The sequence below is a fragment of the Microtus pennsylvanicus genome, chromosome 19 (assembly GCF_037038515.1).
Source record: "Microtus pennsylvanicus isolate mMicPen1 chromosome 19, mMicPen1.hap1, whole genome shotgun sequence".
NCBI lineage: Eukaryota > Metazoa > Chordata > Mammalia > Rodentia > Cricetidae > Microtus > Microtus pennsylvanicus.
Genome location: NC_134597.1, coordinates 17,682,505 through 17,702,193, shown reverse-complemented (window position 1 = coordinate 17,702,193; position 19,689 = coordinate 17,682,505). Strand labels below are relative to the sequence as shown.

Genomic DNA, 19,689 nt, shown 5'->3' with positions numbered 1-19,689 from the left:
CGATAAGATTCAGGAGGTTATTCTATTTTTTTTTTTATCTGTTGAGGTTTGCTTTGTCAACTAGTATGTGGTTGATTTTAAAGAAGCATCCATGAGGTACTGAGAAGGTTTATTCTTTTGTGTTTGGATGAAATGTTCTAAAGATATCTGTTAAGTCTACTTGAGTCATGACAAATATTAGTTCTCTTATTTCTCTGTTAAGTTTCTTTCGGGCAGACCTGTCCATTGTTGAGAGTGGGGTGTCGAAGTCTCATACTATTAGTGTGTCGAGTTTGATGTACGATTTCAGCCTCAGTAATGTTTCTTTCACATATGTGGGTACTCTTGTATTTAGGGCATAGATGTTCAGAATTGAGACTTCATTTTGAAGGATTTTTCCTGTGATGAGTGTCAGGTGTCCTTCTTCATTCCTTTTGATTGATTATAGTTTGAAGTCTATTTTGTTAGATATTAGGATAGCTACACCCTTTTGTTTCTTAGATCCATTTGATGGGAAAACCTTTTGCCAACCCCTTTTCTAAGGTAATGTCTGACTTTGAGGTTGAGGTGTATTTCTTGTATGCAGCAGAAAGATAGATCCTGTTTTTGTATCCATTCTGTTAGCCTGTGTGTTTTTATAAGTGGATTGAATCCATTGATATTAAGAGATATTAATGACCAGTGGTTGTTAATTCCTGTTATTTTTCAGTGTAGTGTTTGTGTGTTTCCTTTCTTTTGTGTGTGTGTTTCCTTTCTTTGAGGTTTGTCTGTGTGAGGTTATCTGTCATTTGTGTTTTTGTGGGTTAAACTAACTTCCTTGGCTTGGCGTTTTCCTTCTAGTACTTTCTATAAGGCTAGATTTGTGGATAGGTATTGTTTAAACGTGATTTTGTCATAGAATATCTTGTTTTCTCTGTCCGTGTTGATTAAAAGCTTTGCTAGATATAGTAGCTTGGGCTTGTATCTGTGGTCTCTTAGTATCAGAGTTTCCATTGAGAAGTCAGGTATAATTCTGATAGGTCTGCCTTTATATGTTTCTTGGCCTTTTTCCTTTGCAGCTCTTAATATTCTTTCTTTATTCTGTATGTTTAGTGTTTTGATTATTATGTGGTAAAAGGACTTATTTTTGTTTCAGTTTATTTGGTGTTCTGTAAGCTTCTTGTACCTTCATAGGCATGTCTTCTTTAGCCTGGGAAAGTTTGCTTCTATGATTTTATTGAATATATTTTCTATGATTTTGAGCTGGAGTTCTTCTTTTTCTATCCCTATTATTCTAAGGTTTGATTTTTTCATGGTCTCAGATTTCCTGGATGTTTTGTGTTAAGAACTTTTTTTTTATTTTTCATTTTCTGTGACTGATGAATCTATTTCTTCTATTTATTGTATCTTCAATTCCTGAAATTCTTTCTTTCATCTCTGTATTCTGATCATTATGCGTGTATCTGTAGTTCCTGTTCATTTATCCAGCTTTTCCTTTTCCAGAATTCCCTCAGTTTGTGTTTTCTTTATTGCCTCTACTTAGATTTTTAAGTCTTGAACTGTTTACTCCACTGTTTAATTTTTGAATTTTATTTTTGGCTTTCTTTAAGAGATTTATTGACTTCTTCCAATTTTTTGTTTGTGTTTTCCTCCATTTCTTTAAGGGTCTTTTATTTCCTCTTTAAGAGTCTCTATCATCTTCATAAAGTTGTATGTAAGGTTGTTTTCTTCTGCTCTGCTTCTTCTGTGATTGATGTCCCGGTCTTCCTGTTGGAGGACTACTAGTTCTTGTGCTGCCATATTGCTCTTTATGTTGTTGATTGTATTCTTGCCTACCTGTCTCTTCCTCCTATTGTGCAGGCTGTGTCTTTGTCTCTTAGTCTGATCCTTGCAGTCAGTGTCTCTGTCTCAGGGAATCCTCTCTTGGACTAATCATTGGGGCTGCTGTCTCTGTCTCAGAGAGCTGCGGAGATCTTCAGGGATGGGTGGGTTTGGGGTCTGAGTGGGACTTGTAGATTACAGGGTTCTACGGGAGGGTGTTGGGGCACCCTGCCTAAGGAAGGCCTGCCTGCTGGCGGGCTAGTACAGCTGAGGCAGGCGGGGGAGGGGTCTGGGCTTTTGCCCTGAGGTCTAGGGCCTCAAGATTGAGCTGTCCAGCTGTGGGGCTAATCACTCACCTCTTGGTCTGCTATGTGCTGTTTCTGTCTGTGTCTCCCAATTTGGGTATTCTTATTTGTTTTTGAGTTTGAGTAGAATTTCTTAGTGAATAAATCAGTAAACTGGAAGAAATTCATCTCTAGAAAAAACCATGGCTGATGCTTAAGCTGACAGACATTTAATTCATATGATGTGTTCGATAATAATTCCTGAAAAATGAAATGGATGCTAAAATGTGAACCCAGAAAGACTAGTGAAAAAAATCAAACTGATTTCTAAAGCACTCCCAGAAAAACCTCAAAAAATAAGTTTAAGCATTCCAAGCATTTTTTTAAAAAATTGCTAGTTTATTTTAAAAACATATTGCCCACTGAAAAAAGTACCTAGAAAAAAATTGCTTCGAGGAAATTAGCCTTCTTTTTAGTTGACCTTGGACAGAGAGACTGGGCCAGAAGCAAATGGTCTTGGGTAAATGCTTTTTAAACTTTTAAAATCCTTTTCTATTTGTCAACTGTGATAGTTCTGATGTGTAGATATTCACTTAAGTCATGAAATCTTTATAAACCGCTGTATACATACTAATATCATATTGGATTTCATTTACATCTAAGTACATGTTTTAAAATGTAGACTAATTTGGAACAAACTGTTTTCTCATATTAAGAGCCTTCCCTCCCTTGAGCTGTTTACATTCTCCATAAGGAAATGTGAATCTGAAGTATTTCACATGCTTTTTTGTTTATTGGTGTTTATCAGTGACGGTCTCATTTGAAGAGCCTGTGCGGTTTTCCAGTATGGTAGTTTTTTAATGAGAACAGTTCCTGACACTACACAATTCCTATTCTGTGTTTAGCACAGTTGAGTAAACTGTCAAGAAAACTCAGGCTTCCCTGAGTTACAGCCCTCATTACACTGTCTTCTTCTACCCTCTGTGATGATGCACACTTACGATTATGGTACTTTTTTCTAATAGCTACACAATAATACCTTTTGCCATTGACTACGATAATTCCCCTTGATAAAGTTCTTATATGCACTCGGCTTAGTAATGAATCAGCCAGACTCCATTTTAAGATCAGTAGCTATCTTGTTGCGTGGTCAAAGTAAGTTTGTTTCTGCTTACTGTAAAAAGTAAGTGTCTGAAATTTTACAAGTTCCACACCGTATACTCCAACCATATCCTGACCTCCATCCTCATAAGATAAGATGTTCTGCCAAGTTCCTGTGGAACCAAAATTTACCCTGGAAGTCCTCAACCCTTAGAAACCCCCTACGTTTGCAGTTTGGGGGTGTATAAAACCCCACTTCTCCTATGTTTGGGGCTGGCCTCTCAAATCCCCTCTAACTTTTAAAGAGAGGCAGTCACTGGACTGGCGATATTGAAAGCTTGCTATAAATTTGGCCAATTTGGGTTCTGTTCTTTAGCATTCTTTGTAATGCTAGGTTATACTCTTCCATTTTTCTGTATATTGATTCATAGTCTCTTTATGAATTGATTAGAAATAAGGTATATGTTGTCATTTGGTATATTTTCATTCATCAAATAGTTGAGATCTGTTCTGTATCAGGTACCCTACTGGGTTTGAAATGTTCACTAATGTTAGCTTTTAAAAAATAGCTTCTTACATACAGTATGAAATAGCCAGTAAAACTAAATACCAATAACATATAATCACAAACTGGGTAACTGCTTTGGAAAGAAAATATTCTTATACAGATATCTAAGAAAATAATGCATTCAGAGTTTTATCCTGTGGAGCAGGTAGAATGGTTAAACTCTTTCTAAAAGAGAAAGTAACCTTGGAGTTCTGAGCAGAAGGACAAGGATTTAGCCAGCAGTTGATGGGGTAGGGAGTAAGCACTGTCAGTGAAGAAGAGGCAAGAGTAGATGTTCAGTGTCTAGAGCCTTGTGAGTGAGGTGTTTGTGGGCAGCTGAGCATGGTGGTAGAAATATATCATGCCAAGAAAGATATTTGCATCTGACTGCCTTGCTTCTCTTTCCCCTTTTTCCCACAGACTCCAGTAAGTATATAGGGGAGGGGAGTTGATGTTTGTTTGTTTGTAATAAATACAGATTTCCTTAGGATTTCTCAGTACTGTAAACTCTGAGGGAAAGAAAAGAGCTGCTGGGGTTTGATAACAAAGAACCACCCATGAAGGTCGTTCATGCCCAAAGCAGCAGGTCCTCTGCTCCCTTACTACAGGGTGGAAGCTGATTGTTAGAGACTGGTTATCCCAGTTTAAGTTAAATAAAGGCCATCACAGAGTTGTCTACTCTGCTTCTCCCATTAGCTTGGCTCTGTATTGCTGTGTGACTATGCCCTGGTTTATCTCTGTGTAGAATTAATTCCTTAGATGCCTTTCTTCGGTCTCCCCTTTCTGATTGCTTGCTCACTGCAGTCTGCGCTGTGTTCTGGGCTTAGTGACACATTTTACCTGTGTGAATTTGCCTTTTTTTTTGGCTGCGGTTATGCCACTTGTCTTGGCCCTGCACTCATTCTGTGGATTTTAATGTCATCTCCACCTTACTAAAACTAAGCCCTTTTATTTTTATTGTTGAAGTAGCACAGCCCAAAGAGAGATGAATAAAGACATAAAAATCTCACCTCTGAGTATACCAGCCAAAAGAAGGAGAATGGCCTGAATTGGGAATCTGAAAAAACCAAAATGTAACTCTTGATTTCCCACTAGAATGATCCACATGCATAGACAGATAAATGACATGTTCTCTGAAGTCAAAAAGGTACCACCTTGTAAATTTTTCAAAGTGATTTGGGACTGTAAGAGCATGCAGAGATAGTAAAGCCTTATCAGTAAGTACTTGTCAGATATACCAGATGAAGCAAAGCATTTGACTCCCTTATCTGGAATTCATAAAGAGGTGAATCCCTAGTACCACTATGGTAATAGCAGCCCTGACCTATCTACTGCCTTCTGACTCTCCCTCTATTTGTACCAGGAGACTCATAAACAAGGAACCCACAGTTGTCCTAAACGATTCCTTATCTCAAATTGGTTCCCGCTATTGACACAGGCCACCCAAATTGCTATCTGCCTGTCTGTTGTCCGCAGTCCATCCATCCACCTATTCTGTCTGGACCTGGCCCCGTCCCTTTGCCTCTGCGTTAGCAACCGCCGCTGCAGCATCTGCAGCACACTAAGCAGCTGTATAACAGCAGCTGTGGAAGTAGCCCTCTCAGCTGACCCTCAGTGGCTTTGTTATCTCGCCTGGCAGATTGCTTGACATTTCTATCTGTCTTCCCCCGTTGAATCCTTTACAAATAATACTAGGCAATTTGGCTCTTTCTGGAAGCCAGGATGTTCGTGGAACTCAGGGACTTCTGTTGCTCTCAGCTCCCGCTGTACAGTTGGACCTTCTCATCATTGCATCCAAAGATACTGTCACTTAAAAAAAGAAAACAAAGGTAAAAGTTGTGTTATCTCTGGGGAGACACTCAGCGGACAATTGGAAAGGAAATGTGGAGATGATTCATCCAAGTGTGCCCCCTTTAAACCTTCAATGTTGTTACTCCAGAGCTGGATGGAGCAGATGGTTATATCTGGAGCAACTAGAGAGCTCGGGGGTGTCTGCTTTTAACTGTCAGCCTTTGACAAGAAAATATGACTTTAAGTCCTTGAAGTTAAGGAACTACTAAGCAAGGTATTTGATATTCTCCTATGACTTGTCCCAAACAATATTAGTCCGTTTTACCCCTGTCAGTTCAGATCTGAATTGTTGGAGAGCATCTGATAAAAGGAATTAGTAGCTTGTGGGTACTCCAACCTGTTAGTGGCATGGGCTATAGTGATTACTTAGAGATAGTTATAGCCTAAGAATATAGAGTCTATTTTGTTTTGTAGAATTTTATATCTTTCAAAATATATTTAGGAATATATATGTATATACATATGTAGATACAATAACAATTAGTGAAAAAAGGCCGTGGATTTGAAGGAACTTGGGTAGGGGTGTATGGGAGGGTTTGGAAAGAGGAAATGGAAGGCAACAATATTATAATCATATTATAATATCAAAAATAAATATTAAAGGGATAAAGATACTATATACATTAAATTGCATTTTAATTTGTAGGGATTTAAGTAAATTGTAGGGATTTTTCTCTCCAATTCCTATATTATAGCTAGCTTTTACAAACACTCAAAATTAGAAGTAACCAAGATGATTCTTTCAAATAAACCTGTAAGTTCAAGGTTTTGTAATAATATAAATATACTGTTAAAGTTTTGTAGGTGGCTCACTCACTCTCACTATATATTATATCTTGTTTGCTTCTGTGATTATTTTTTTTTGTTTGTCTCATTCTGGATATATATATATATATACATGTTTGAAATGAACATTTTAATTGATTCCTCTTAGATATCAAATCTTTAAACTGTTTTTCTATATGTAAACTCTTAAAAGCCCTAGTTTTCATCTTACAAGAAGTTATACTTTTCTGGTATTGTCTTGGCCAAGGAAAACTGTAATACAGGATGTGACAAATTGTCTCTTTAAAATTAGATGCTTCAAGCTAATGTTTTGAACTACCCTGCTCTGAGAAAGAGAACAGAAATACTTGTAAGAGATTGCGTCTTCTATCTTCCCCAGTGTTATGCTAACACACTTGCTAGTCTTTCCCAGAAGAAAATGATACAAGTGTAAATGATGTCTCCATGCTGGATGTGGGGGTTTAATGGCATGAATACTTCTGAAGAGAAATACAGACATTAGAGGACAATTTTATCCTATTATTCTGAGGCTTTTACAATCTTGAGAGCAACAGAATAGGAGCTATCTCCTTTAAGGGGAAGGAAAATATCTAAGAGACAATAAGGAAAGAAAGAAGCCTGTAGGGCCTTTCTTTCCTCCTGAAAGTAATTGTTACCCGCCCTGACCATCCCCCCAAAAGTTTGCTGCTTCCCAAATAGGAGATAGAATTCAACTTTTTTTTTCACTCTGTCCTGTTTGAAGAAATAACTTTGTATTGTCTGTCTACCCTTATATAAAGTTTTCATCTGTTTTTCAAGACATGTCAAAAGCCTAGAGTGATGATTAATTCATTACTTAAACATTATTTCCTAGTTCTATTAAACACTTTTATCAACATTTTGAATGATAATTGTTTTTAAAGGAAAGCTTTTTTATTTTTGTAGACTTTTTGCCTTATATTTCTTTTTTAGATTATTATAACATAATTTTTTATTAATTATCTCAAAACTCCACATTGTGCACCCCAATCCTACTCACCTGCCAGTTCCTCCACATCCTCCCCTCAACCTTACAGCATCCCCCAAAGAGCCTTCCCAAATCAATCAAAACCAAAAAGCAAACAAACAACAACAACAATAACAAAAAATGTCTTTCTCCTCCATCCCTCAGGTACCTCTTTACTTATACCGGTGACATTGGGTGTTGCAGTGTACCACACAGTCTTAATTAGGGTTTTGGCTATGAAGATACACCATGACCACAGCAACCCTTATCAAGAAAACAATTGTGGTGGCTTGCTTACAGTTTCAGGTCATTCTATTATCACGTGGGGAGCATGGTGGCATGCAGGCAGACATGGCACTGAAGAAATAGCTGAGAGTCCTCCATCTTGTAGGTAACAGGAAGTCACACTTGTGAGAAGCGTGAACAAAAGAGAACTCAAAGCTCACCCCCACAATGACACACTTTTTCCAACAAGACCACACCTCCTAATAGTGCCAACTCCCTTTGGGTGCCATTTTCTTACAAACCACCACATTTCAGTCACTGGCCCCCAAGGGCTTATAGCCCTATTATAATGCAAAAATTCATTCAGCCCAACTTCTTTCTTAGTTAGGGGTTTCTATTACTTGAAAAGACACCATGACCATGGCAACTCTTAAAAAGGGAAACCATTGAATTGGGTGGCTTGCTTACAGTTTCATCATAATGGGGAGCAGGATGGCATTCGGGCAGTTGAGGTGCTAGAGCTGAGAGTACCACACATCACAGGCCACAGGAAGTCAACCGACTGACACACTGAGGGAAGTCTGAGCAAAGGAGACCTCAAAGCCTACCTCTGCAGTGACACACTTCCTCCAGCAAAGCCATACCTCCTAAGAGTGCCACTCCATTTGGGGGCCATTTTTTTTTTCAAACCTCCACAACCCCTTTGTCCATCTCCAAATGTTCATTCCAAAGAGTCATTGGTCTGGTTCAAGGCCTCTGGCACACTATCTTCACGGAATCTGTACCAAAACTTTCCTCAGACATGCTGCTGTTCTCAAAGTCATGGAGATCCTAAAGTTATCTCTACAGGACCCCTCCCTTTCCAGACACACACACACACAAAAAAGGGGGAAGGTTTTTAATTGGATGCAAATGTACATTAAAATATACATTATTTATAATTCTCTTTACTGTTTCCAGATTATGCTTTTATTGGTCTTCTCTCATTTCTGTTCTTCCTCTTTCTGTCTCTTCTGATTCTCTCTCCTTCTCATGCCCTCCGTCCCTTCCTTCCTCTTCCTGTCTTTTTGTTATACTTTGCTGGCAGCCAATCTCTCTCATTGTTGTGTTTACTTTTGGTCTAGATTTTAATATCAACATTTAGTGAGACTTATTAAAATTACAATGTTTTAAACTACTTTTTTTTTAGTAGATACCATTTTGTACAGGCAGTAGAGATAAAAATCATAGCACTACCGTAAACATACTAATAGCTATGGTCCACATTCCATATTTTCTTTGTGAAAAGTGCTGTGCCCTTGTATTAATTAAAGAAGTGTTAACGTGTTAAATGAGTATTAAAATGAGTTCCTTACATGACTGCCTCACTGAAATTCTATGGAACATTATTGAATTAGGATAGAGTGGTTGTCCTTTTGCAAGTAAGACAGTAAATTCTGTCTCTAAATTCTTCCCTGTTTAGCCCTCAAACTACTATGCTCTTGTGTGGGTAGAGATTAAATAACAGCTATTATTTTTATTAATTAATTTAACTTTTCCCACACACATGGTTATGTAAAACTGTCCAGAACAATATTGTGATGTTTGTGTCCTTAATTTCATTAATGTTGTTATTTTGATATATGTACATCAATAATATTTTTTATTTTCTTGAAAATATAGGGTAGTATATTGTTTAGTGATTCACCTGACAATGTGATATGAAGAATAAATGTCTTGTAGCCTACAAAATTCTGCTATGATTTCATTCATTGCCAAAGCTGTTTGGCTTTGTGTATTTATTGACCCTCATATCACTAAAGGGAATTTTCAAATTTGCTTATAGTATTTAATAATAGATATTGAGATAAGACATTTTTGTAAACTCGGTCAATCATTGTTTCAGAATTTTCATTGCTGTAACAAATTCCTGAAAAAAAAAAAAACAGCTCAGAGGAAAAAGGTTTTATTTGTATTCATGGTTCAGGGTGGTCAGTCCAGTAGCTCCTTCCTCTGGCTTCAGGCCTGTGGCAAGGGAGAACACCACAGCATGGTAGCCTGGTAGAGGAAAGAGCCATTAGGCTCATAGCAGGAAGCAGAGAGCATAAAGGGCCTGGACAAGGTATATCTTTGTAGGTAGCCTTCTATGAACTGTTTACTCTAACCTCCAAAAGAAATACACGTCCATATTTATAGAATCTCTATTAAGGGAAGGCTATCAAAATGATAAAGTTCATAATCGAAATGACTGGACTGGTAGTCTAGTGTTTCTATACTAGTTTTTATTTCAAAGGCATAAACAGGAAGTACATTGAAATCATTCATGAGATTCTGTAGTGCTGTTAGTAGACCTAGGTGTTCGCTGCGCATACATTTAAATACTGTTTTTTTCTCCTCCCTTTCTTTTTTTAAACATTGTAAATTCGTTTTATTTTTTACAGTTTCAGACATGCACAATGCACTGTGAACATATCTATGCCCATTATCCTCTCTTCCACTACTCCTGCAGACATTCTGCCTTTTTCTTCCCAGCTCATATGCATTTATACTTTGATTTTTATCATTTTGTCTGTAGCCACCGCAGCAGAGTGTTTCTGATGACATTGTTCATGCCATATCTGAGAAACAGCATTGAAAGACACTCCTCTGCATTTCCCAGCCCTTACAAGATCCCCACTCTTTTTTTTTTTTTAAGTGACATTCGTGAGCTTGGAGGGAGTGAGATAGAAGTCCTGTTTAGGGCTTTCAACAGTCACTCTTAGCACTTTGAGCAGTTCTGAGTCTCTGCATTAACTACTGTCCACTGCTAAAGGAAGCTTCTCTAATCAATGATGGGAGCAGCACTCGTTTAAGGTTATCAACATAAATATCTAGAAGACCATTTGATTGCTACTTAGTTTTATAATCACACATTTGTTATATATTTATAACATGAATTCTAATTAAGAAATTTGAATGACTCTGATACAACCATTTTATTGCTCATGATTTTTGAACATACTTCAAACGCAGAGGTTAGTGGTATTGGAGGACCTTTCAGATCCCAGGTGTAAATTAGTTCTGCAGCTATTTGGAGGTCCCGGGAAATAGCCAGATCTTAAGAGTGAAGGACAGGGATGGTGAGAAATAGATGTTACAAAATGTAGTCAACAAGCTATTTATCATGTGCAGTCTACTAGCCTCTAAGTGCCAACAGGATAGCTTTGGTGCTTTGTATTATTTTGCATGAATTAAGAGAAACACATTTGCTTTTACAACCTATTTCTTAAATTTTTCATCTTTTCCATGGTTTTACATCCTCGGTACAACTATCATTATTTGGTAACAAATTGTTCCATAATATACCCATATTTTACATAACCTCTCTATAATAGAAGGCATTCAGTGTGCTCAAATCTTTGCTGTTATGTGGGGTGGTATAGTAGATTTAATGTGTAGCATTATTTGATTGAATAAATACTGAATGAAAAAGTAGCAATATGCATCTTGGCCCCAGATAAAAATTGCAGTATACTTTAATATCCAATGCATAATTAATGTTAGTTATTTCAGCTGGTGTGTGAACTAAACTGTGTTTTCAGAGTCAGGAAGTCCTGCTGTCTTTGTAAAGGTGCTTTGTACATGTTTAATTCATTTGAAGATTTACGCTCAAGTCTGAATCCTCATAAGTAGGGTTGTAGCCATACAAATACAGAAGGGCAGTGTATTTTAAGTCAAGTAAATTGATAGCAAGTGCAATGTATTCTTTTATCACTTAATACTAAAAAAGTAATAGAAATTTTGGTATTAATTGCTGAAAGTGTTGGAAAGTGCCAGTTGAGTAGGAAATAGGGAAATGGATCAGTAAACATGAAAGATAGACTTACTGTCTTCTTGGCTCTTCCTAATCATTTTTCAAGGGGATGTGGGACACATGGGATTTTTATTCATTCATTATTCTAGAATCATAAGTATATTCTTATTGCACATTCTTAACTTTTTTTTAAAGTTTTATATTGCATTTTAAGTTTATGACTGTTTGCTTGCATGTGTATCTGTGCACTACAGGAGTTCCTGGTACTTACAGAGACAGAAGAAAGCCTAAGATCCTCTGGAACTGTAATTATACATAGTTGTGACCTTGAATGTGGGTGCTGGGAATCAAATTTCGGTCCTCTGGAAAGGCAAATCCTGTCTTTAGCTATGGAGCCATCTCTCTAGGCCCTTGTTCTTATTTTTCATAGAAGAAGTTATCAAGATGTTATCAATCTTTACTTATATAGTGAGTTGCTAGCATAAAGAAGTACCGTAGAATTCTATTTGCTCCCCTCTTTATATTTGCACATTGTTAGTACTTCTTATTTTTATTTTCTTTGATGTGAGAGAGGATGAGGCTTACCATGGCACATATATTGAGCTCAGAGGACAGCTTTCAGAAACTGGTTCTCTCCTTACACCATTATGTCGGTTTCAAGGGTTAAACTTGGGTCCTCAGGCTCCTGTGGCGACACTTTGACTTCGTGAGCCATATCACTGACCTTAAAACTGTACGTTTTCAGTGGAATTAAAGCATCAGTCTTCTGGTCTGTTATAATCAGAATTCCTGATATTCTTGCTTCTCTGCTCCTCCCAGCCTGAAAAAACATTATATTTGCTTTTCTCATTTCAAAAAATGGTCTTTAGTATTCTCTTTTCTTTTTCTTAGAAATCAGTTGTGGGGATTCTTCTTCTACATTACTACAGAGACCTATAATATAATGTTTATTGCCTACCAGGCTCTAACCTAATTATCAGACTGGTTTGAGATCACTCATATCAGGTTCTATGATCTTGATTAATAATTACTTCTTATATGTTGAATCACTTTGTGTTTATATGAATCATTGCTTATTCTGAAATATATTAAATTTATGGGTACCTTTTCTGACTCCCCAAAGATCCTCCCCCTCATCACTGTTACTAGCCTAGTATTATTTCTGTATTTTAATATTTGAAAGGTAACCATGGTATTGGGATAAGGTCAACATATACCTGTGTGTGTATGTGACTTAATATGGTAGAAACATTTTGAAAATAATGACAAGTTCTGTTGTGCAAACATCATATAGTAATACTAAAATAAACTCTGTACAGCTGATGCATTTCTGGATTATGTGGCAACATCATCTTGCATTCAGCTTCTTGTTGACCAAACACCATGCATCCTGTGATTGTATGTGTGTACATATATTTTTATATATCTCCTTTGTATGTCATGTATTTGATTTTATATTATATATTTATAATGTACATATCCTTTATGTAACATATATGTAATATCAGTGTTATGTATATTAATTATAGGTGCATGCATCTATTGACTCTGATTTATTTGTATGCATATGATAAAAAAGGGATATCTGTTAAAGACAATCTACCAAAAAGTGCCGAACAACCATCACTCGGGGCACTATAAAGCTAGCAGGCAGGGAGAATCTTCCAGATGAGTTTTAGCTTGGTTTATCTATATCTGTCAAGTAAGGTGTATGGTGTCTTTGGCAATAGGGTCTTGTCCATCTAGTTCCAGTGGGCAACTGAGAGAAAAGGCAATAAGACAATAACCTGTATTATTCTGGGAACTTCTAGGCTTCCCTGACCAAAAATTTATAGAGAGGTATCCATGCCTGATACAAGGAGCAGCATTATTTAGCTATGAAGTATAACTCCCTTCTAGTTATAATCTTTAACTTACATACTTAATCAGCTTACAAAGTAATAGGTTTCAGTATGGTACCCATAGGTCCTTCACTTTGGTTAATCTTCTCATTGCTCTCTGATCTCCTCTATTCCACTACCCCATCCCTGTTGAACCTTTCGACTCCAAGAACTCCCTTCTCTACTTCCATATTGCCTGTGTTCTTCTAGCTCAACTTCCTTAAGACATCCATCCCCCCCTAGCTCTTATCTAGTTTGGCATCTATCGGTTCCCAAAGCAAAACACAAATCTAAAGAAATGTTGTTAAATGGAAATTGTTTAAAGGATGAATAAATTCTTATGGAAGAATATTAGGTGCCTCCAAGACTGTTATAAATTTTTAATCCTAGCCATAGCAAAATTATCCAAGGATAGCCTTGAAATTGTAGCCATCTGATAAAGAATTAAGGAAGATATGTTATAAGAATCCAAATTTTCTAACCAGACTTCAAGCTAAACTCAAGACTTGTACTTCCACACAATATAGTGAGAATCCATTTCTATTCTAATTTTATTTTTTTTTGCCTTTGTTCTACCACAGACCAACTTTATTCAGTAAAATGGCAAAAAAAAATACAAACAAAATAAGAACTTGATGTCTTTTTTATAGAAGTCTGAAATAGAGCGTAGGCATCTTTTCCACCCTGATTGAACCCTTCTCTCTGGCCTGTGACTTTAGTCTCAATGGAACAGCTTTCATATAAATGCTGATTTCTCCGGTCATTGCAATAGCTTTTACTGTTGAATGCATTTTTGCAGTGTTTTCAATGCTATGATAGAAGACAAACACATAACATTTATTCAGTTTTTAACATACTTGTTTTTAAGAGTTAACTAACTTTCTGAATGAGAGTTATAATATAAACATATTAAGCTTTATAAAAATGATAAATTGGTTGTTTTTGACACATACAAGAAAATTGGCATGGTTTAGTGTTTTATTTTTAACCAGAATCTGTATTTTGTTAAACCCTTAATTTTTTTTTCCTCTCTTTTGCGGCATTTTATTCAATGGTGTTTTGTTCATGCTGTGTCTCCATACCTGGGATCTCTCAGAATTTCAAGAAATCTGATAAGATTTTTTTTTTTAATTTCAGCTGTGTGCCAGTTGAGTTTGTCAATAAGCTCAGATGAATTGGTGCGTGATAAAGATAAGATGACATTAATTAAAAGATAAGCCAAGAAAACATGTTATTTTGTTATGATGAGTTGAAAAGCCAGATGTCAGCAGACTTATTTCCATCCTTTAGAGAATGTATTGGGAAATTAGCCACAGACTGTTCAAATTTTTATGGAACATATTTCATTCTTTTTGAAAGATGCTATAAAATGTCCTGTAAAGAAATAGTCTAAGATAATTGTCCTCACTTTTCAAACAATAAAGATAAACAGTATTTAGTAAAGACTTCCTAGAGGTGGGGGGAGTAAAGTTCCATGGTATGTAAGAGCAGGTTTCTGTAAAGCCATTTCCCACATAGACACCCCTAGCAGTTTTCCTATTCATAAAAATTCTATTGCATTGTTCATTGTAATTGATAAAATAATAGATTTCACTAGAAACTTCCATAGTGCCTTTCCTTAACCTAAATTCATACAGCATCCCATATTTTGGAGATCAGTATGCTAATTTTTGAGCAGCTGAATAACTATTACAAGCTATAAAGCTTGCTGTTATTTTCCTTTGGATGGTGCCATCTGTCAGAAACAAAAACAAAGATGAAAATCTCATTGAGTCATAAAAGAGTCTCCGTTGCTTAATGTGCCTTCAATAGAGACATGTCTATCTAGGTGGGAAATTAATGCTGCATAGTAAAGACATTTTTTTTTTTTTTTTACTTCACTGCAGATGGGGAACTCAAGGCGATTTCAGTACTACCCATCCTCGGCCTGTGGTCAAAGTGAAACTCTTCACAGAAAGCACTGGGGTCCTGGCCCTGGAAGACAAGGAACTGGGAAGGGTGAGTTTTTCTCGTTCCTGCTTGTCCAGGGTATCATGGCATTAGCATGATTCACAGGAACATCGACAAGTATTTCTCAGGTAAAATTTGTGTTTATAAAGTATTTAAAAATCTGACCAACAAGATGACTCAATGGGTGAAAGTACCTAAACCAACCCTCATGGCCTGAGTTCAATCCCTGTAACCCATATGGTGAATCTCCACATGAAACATGGCTGGTCCTAAAACCTCCAAAGCCTCATCATTGCATGTGTTTGCCCTCATGCACATACATGCATACACATACCCAGGCACACACAAAATAATTTAACAAATGCAAAGTATATCAGACTACTTATTTATAATTTTCCATAAATCCATGTTACAGCTATAATCTACTAATCATGACTGTGTATACATTAGAAAATATTGTGACAGGCTTTGGATGCCTAAGAGGTACACATGAGCCCAGAATCACCAACTCCATCTTTGGTTGCTGAATATCATCCATCCCAGCCCCCTTGTCCCTCCAGATGAAATGTCAGTCTCATTTAATGACTCTGTTCAAGGGTTGAAAGACCGTTTTTAACGAACAAGGCTACCTGCTGTTTAAATCTGGAGCACTTAACCAAATTGGAATCCCTCTATAGGGCATTCCTATAGGGCATCTCTCTTTCCTCTCTGCTGCTCTCCCATGGATGTGGTCTTCCTCGCATTGCTTTTAGCACGGCATCAATGTGTTTCCCTACACTCACTGCCTTTTATTTGGAATTATATTTATAACCCCTGTGTTCTTCACATTGGCATTAAAGGGCTAAGTAGTCTAGTACTTACCACAGCCCAGTATGGAAGGTGATTTGCAGTCTGATGAGGTGGATATGTTCTGAGGTGTGACAGTTTTCTGCTATATGAACCCAGATCTGAAAACAGCTGTCGCAGGTGTTTTCAGGAACATACACCTTTAGTGGTACTATGGATGACTTTTGCAGGTATAGATATAGACAAACAGCAGCAGCCATCTCTGTTTGGGGATTTCCCCTCTCAGCATCATGTTTTATTAATTCCTTTTCTACCTCTCACTTGGAATTCTTGCAGTTCCAGGTTGCTTCTTTTTTCCATGCTTTGGACAGCTAAGCTGAACGTTTTCTTCTTGCAATCATAGAGTCACACATTTATCCTCTCAGTAAAGGTGCCTGTAGCGTAATGTACCAGGAGATCCGCAGAGAGTAATCTCATCTTAGGGATTTATGAATCAGAGTTTTTCACTTAAACTACTATTATATCCATTTACTTTATCTCCTTACTGTAACTATTTCTCAGTATTAAAGAGCAGGTCTTTGAAACTTAACTTTGTATGTCATTCTTTGGTTATTTTGATTCATTTTGAGATAATTAATAACATATTTAATCAATTTTTAAGGTGAAGACATATGTAGTATATTTTCCTATATAATTGTAAATTTGAGATCACACTTGCATAACTTTCAGAAATCAGATAATTTTTCTGAGTTACTCAACTTTAGTATTCTAATCTTTTAAGCAAAGTACTTATTATTGGGTGCTGCCCCTTTCATTTTGTGATATTAATGTCCTCCTTTTCCCCTAGTCAATAAATACCAGGATACAATAATCAGAAATGTCTTAAGACATTGTAGATGGCCCCAGAGGCCCTTATCAAGTCATACGTCCATGTTGGAAACCTCTGGTCTTTCCTAATGATCTACGTCAGTTTGAAGACTGCAGATATTGTTTGTGTGTCTGACTGCCAGAGTTACTTTCCTTCCTTGGAGCTTCAGATTTACATGCTGAAACTGCCTGCAAAGAGAACACACAATTCACACGATCATAAAGAAGTATTCCATACAGGCGTTGTCAGTCAGTGACCGAGAGGTCCCTCCGTCTCTCCTTCCCTCATCCTAACATCCCACCTCTTTGGAGGAAGAAGCCAACGCTTCATCTTAGCCTGATAAGCCTTCATAGTGGCCCTGGAGCAACCACATCAGCAGCCCCTGGATATTAGTTTAAAATGCTGGCTGTCGTGTCCCGCTTTAGATTCCCAACCTGGGAAGTGGTGACTGCAGTGCACTTTAAATGTCATTCTTGCTGGCTTGCACACACACCCAATCTAGAGAAACCATGCTCGGTGAGCTGACCTCTGGTTCCAGATCCTTCTTCTGTACATGATAACCCTCTTGCGATTGTCCTTCTGCCTTCACATCTGGCTTGCTGGCTTTCATTTCAAATATCTACGCCTCGTTTCCGTTTTGGACTCGAGGTCCTCAGATGTGTCACGTTATGAGCACATGTGAGATATGCCCATGGAAGGTAACCATTGTAAAGCAGGGCAATGCTGATATCATCTATACACTGATCTAGGTTTAGGAAACTCCTCTCAGACAAAGACCTTAACTTATATGATGTGAGATTTGTTGTTTACATTATTAAAAAATCTACATAAGAAAAGCTTGTTCTCTTGTTGTTGCGGTTTAGTTTGATTTGATTTGGCCTGGTCTGGTTTTTTTTTTTTTTTTTTTGTGTGTGTGTGTGTGTGTGTAGCCCTCTCTGTCCAGGAACTCAAATTCTGAGAGATCTGCCTGCCTCTTAAGTGCTGGGAGTAAAGATATGCGCCACCATGCCCAGCTAAGAAAAGCTTGTTTTTATACATAAAATTTACTTATACATGTGTATAATATTTAACCTCAAAAACAAAAAACAACGATGGAGAATACGTTTATATCACAAGATACAACTGTATATCTACTATAACTGTTAAAATATAGAAAAAGTGACTTTAGCAAATGCTGGTAAAAATCTAGAGCAGAAACTCATGTATCAGTGGAGGTAATACAAAATTGAGAAGCTACATTCGAAGATCTTCTTGTCTCTTATGTATTAAACATAAACATATCATATGGCTTCCACTTTTAGACATGTACACAAGGCTTATGTATTTTACATTCTCACAAAATCAGTAAACAGGTGGATTGGTAACTTGCATCTATGCATCTATATTATTTTGTGCTAAAAGACAAAGCAAGTTATTAAAGATTATATCCCAAAGGATGATGAAGTATATGGTCTAGTGACTCTAGGAAAATAAGACACAAATCTAAAAGAATGAAAGCCTAAGTGCTTGCTAGAGACTAATTGGGAAGTGGTTGCTATCAAGGGTATATAGGATACTTTCAGAATGGTGGATCAGTTCTGTGTGGTACGAAGGGCTGGATTAATAAATTACATATTTGATAAAATTCCAGAGAACTCTGTATTATGCAGAATGTAGTTTAATGTATACACAGTAGTCCGTGTACGCACACACACACATCACACACACACACATCACACACACACACAGACACACGTGTACACACATCAACCCATTGTATCAAAAGGATCTCGATGTGGTATAGAAATTGTGCTAAACAAAATTAATTGTAAAAATTGTAAAAATGTAAAAAAATAATTCATTTAAAAGATTTATGGGAAAAGACTCTAAGTCACTAAGACAAAACAGCAGGACTCTCACATGCCCAGAAGTCTGGTTACTGTGGTATCAATACTTTTCCTGAATCCCACTCACACAGTGATGAGCAAAGGCCATGTTCAATATCCGTGCCATTCTTTCCTCAAACCCCAACATAAGCCCAGCCAGCACGTGAGAAAGTTGTCAGGCAAAGCCACATTAGGGACAGTGTACAGAAAGATTGGCCAGGACTCTTCAGGATTCTCAAGGTTATAAAAAATGATAAAATAATCTAATAAAAGATTAGAGAAGAATAAAGATGCATGAACAGTAAATGCAATTTAAGTATGTTGGATTAGCTCTTAAAGTGGAAATGATACTAATTGAAGAACAGCTGATATCCAGTAGCATCTGTAGTTTACTTATAGTAGTGGGCTGTTTTAAACATCTTGCTTTTGATAAGTATTCCATGGTAATACAAAATCTTAGCTTTTTAGAAAACTGGCTCAGGTGTATACAAAACTTTTCTGTACTAACTTAGCAACTCATGATATTATTAAATTATTCTGTAATGTAAACATTAGCTATGGAAAGACATATGATAATATTATTCAGTATCTTTGGTAAGGGCTTTTGATATGTTATTCATGAACCTGTTTGGTGTGTTTCCCAGAAAGAACCCAAGAATGTAAAGGAATAGTGTAGGGATCCCATAAACTCATACTTTTGAGTATATATAAATACATTTATTAACTAGAAACCAGTACTGCATGTGAATTTGGTTTCTGAATTCTATTATCACTAAAGAGATTAGCAATGGCGGTGGACCTGGAGCAGGGGAGTGTGCATCAGTGCCTCTGCCGTCAGTGAATTTGGAAAGTAAAAGGCAGTGTTCTAGATCATATTTTTGTCTGTTGTGTTTTGGTGTCTGTCCCAGTAGTTTCATACTTAACAACTATGTTCACAAGTAACTGAAAGGTGAAAACCTTTGAGAAAATGTGTATTCTCTTATGCAGATTATTGTCAACAAGTCTATGAT

The 19,689-nt window shown here is 36.9% G+C and overlaps 1 protein-coding gene across 7 annotated transcripts in view; it reads left to right on the top strand.

The window, feature by feature from the left end:
- Cadps2 (calcium dependent secretion activator 2) overlaps nucleotides 1–19,689 on the top strand; it is a 505,709-nt gene that overhangs the window by 251,092 nt on the left and 234,928 nt on the right. For all 7 annotated transcript variants that reach the window (XR_012908510.1, XR_012908509.1, XR_012908508.1 and 4 more), the window contains exon 7: nucleotides 15,097–15,208. Coding sequence is in view for 4 of the 7 variants with exons in the window: in XM_075953365.1 (XP_075809480.1) it covers nucleotides 15,097–15,208 (112 nt within the window). In the remaining 3 variants the exon portion in view is untranslated. The remainder of the gene's footprint in view (nucleotides 1–15,096; nucleotides 15,209–19,689) is intronic.